General features: G+C 37.9%; 1 protein-coding gene across 1 annotated transcript in view; it reads left to right on the forward strand.

Moving 5' to 3' along the window:
* The first annotated feature begins 930 nt into the window (after nt 1–930).
* The window catches only part of nfatc2a (nuclear factor of activated T cells 2a), a 41912-nt gene continuing 40799 nt past the window's right edge, over nt 931–2043 (forward strand). The window contains exon 1 of the mRNA XM_014028423.1: nt 931–1299. Coding sequence (XP_013883877.1) covers nt 1242–1299 — 58 coding nt within the window. The 5' untranslated portion in view covers nt 931–1241. The remainder of the gene's footprint in view (nt 1300–2043) is intronic.

Raw genomic sequence — 2043 nt, forward strand, 5'->3', positions numbered from 1 at the left:
TTTTTATAGGTTTTTTGTATTTGAAACATTTAAACATTTTTAATGAACCTATTTTATGCCCACAATTTTATTTATTGTCTATTTTAGGTATTGTTTATGTTAAAAATATAAATTTTTGTGTTGATAAGCCTGAGTGGTCTGTTGACTGACCTTTGTATTTGTTCAAATAATAGTTATGGGCAGGTTACATTATAAAAATGTTTGTTATAATCATGTCTTGTGATTATTTGACAGGAGTTTTACTTTTAAGTGTACTGTACTGCTTTAATTTAGTTATGATGTAAATACAATAAAAATTAAACCCAGATTTATAATAATTATCATTTTGATCCATACATTAATGTCTGACTGGACCTGGTGTCACTTTGTGTTCAGTAAACTGGACCCTGAGGTCACAAAGGTTAAGAAGGCCTGGTTTACTTGGTTTAATGTGTATTTCTACAGCCAGGCCTTTAGAGTCAGTTTTTGCCTCCCTGTCTGTGATCTGTTAGACTAATAATCCTGCAAATGGAAACAGTTTGTAATTTGCTCCCTGCTCGGTTATATAACTGGTGATTTTCTGCTGTTTCAGATGCTTCAGGTTTTCTTCACAACATTTATCACGACTTCTTCCACGASTGGAAAGAAGCAAAAACTTCTTTAATCAAGTTTCAAACGGACATTTTGGTCCTGTTTGATTTGTACAGAGAGCCATCTCCATGAGGATGATTTGGTGTGTGCCCTCCTCCTCTCATGTCTTCATCCCCACAATGAGCTTCTTGTGCTACTGTCTGGGAGAAGCCGCAGAAATGCCTTGGCGCGCGAGCTGGAGACGTCATGGATTCCTGAGTGTGGGGGCTCTGCAGGAAAGCCCTGAGTGTCGGACATGGAGCCGCTCCAGGTTTCCATGGCGAAGGCGCCCAAACAGGAGGAAACACTGAGGGAATCCCGTTCTTTTACTGCACTGCAGCGTTATAAACACCCAGAGCGAGGAAGGAAACTGCTCCTGATGCTCAACTTCATCTTTGTGGAGCTCGAGGAAGGAGGACTTCTCACCAGAAGCTCCGCTGGAGCCGAGCTGCGCCGCGCGTTTTCAGCACAAACTCACTTTTACGCATTTTCCCCCAAACTAAAGGACGTTTTTCATTTCTTCTTTTAGTGTTTTTAGTGTTTTTAACAGAAGCCTTGTTTTACCATGGCTGTCTGAAGACACCACTTTTCTACTTTCTTTCTTTCTTTTTGGATTTTTGTTTTCCATCCAGATGTTCAGAGAGAGCTGGAGGCTGGCACAGTACCACATGATGAGGTCCATGGATCAAGGTACTGCWGAAGTGTTGTGATTATCTGGTAATCAATCACTTTGATTTTATTTCCATTCATAGACAGTTTGTTGTGTTTCTGTGTGAACTTCTGGGATGTCAGAGTTAGTCAGGACATCTGCAGAGCTCCAGTGTTTACAGCAGGAAATAAACACGTTTGTTTGGTTTTTAACTGTCAGCCTGAAGCTTTTCTTCTGATTCGGTTGATTTGTGCAGAAACACACAACCAACATGGTGAATGAAACTGTGACATGTGGACAAAACTCTGTGTRAACCTGTGGTTTAAACCTTTTCAGCTCCTGACCCAAACAGTCAGAGCTGCAGACCTCTGACACTTTTACAAAGCTTAGAAAACAACCAGCTTTAGCATTTCTGAACAACTTATTGCATTAATTATAATAAAATATGTGAGCCGTCACATTAAAACAAGGATTAAGTCTAAAAGTTGTATAAAGAGAAATAGGCAAATATAGTGTTTTGACTAAAATGTTAACAACAATTGCATTTTGTCAAAATATAATGAATAAAAACCTTATCAATGTATCATTTGAATGAACTGCCTGAAATATAATCATAAAACAAAATTTTGAAGCACTTTTTTGAGCAGTGGCAACAAAAAACCTGATTTTGAGGAAAAATGCCTTAGAATTTTGAATTTTTCCTTGTGAGCTAGCAAAGTTTTATTTATTTTTCAGCTGAGAAATCTCAATATTCAAATATAATTTGAGGTTTCCTCTTTATAAGG

Source organism: Austrofundulus limnaeus, unplaced genomic scaffold (genome assembly GCF_001266775.1).
Source record: "Austrofundulus limnaeus strain Quisiro unplaced genomic scaffold, Austrofundulus_limnaeus-1.0 Scaffold760, whole genome shotgun sequence".
Taxonomy (NCBI): Eukaryota; Metazoa; Chordata; class Actinopteri; order Cyprinodontiformes; family Rivulidae; genus Austrofundulus; species Austrofundulus limnaeus.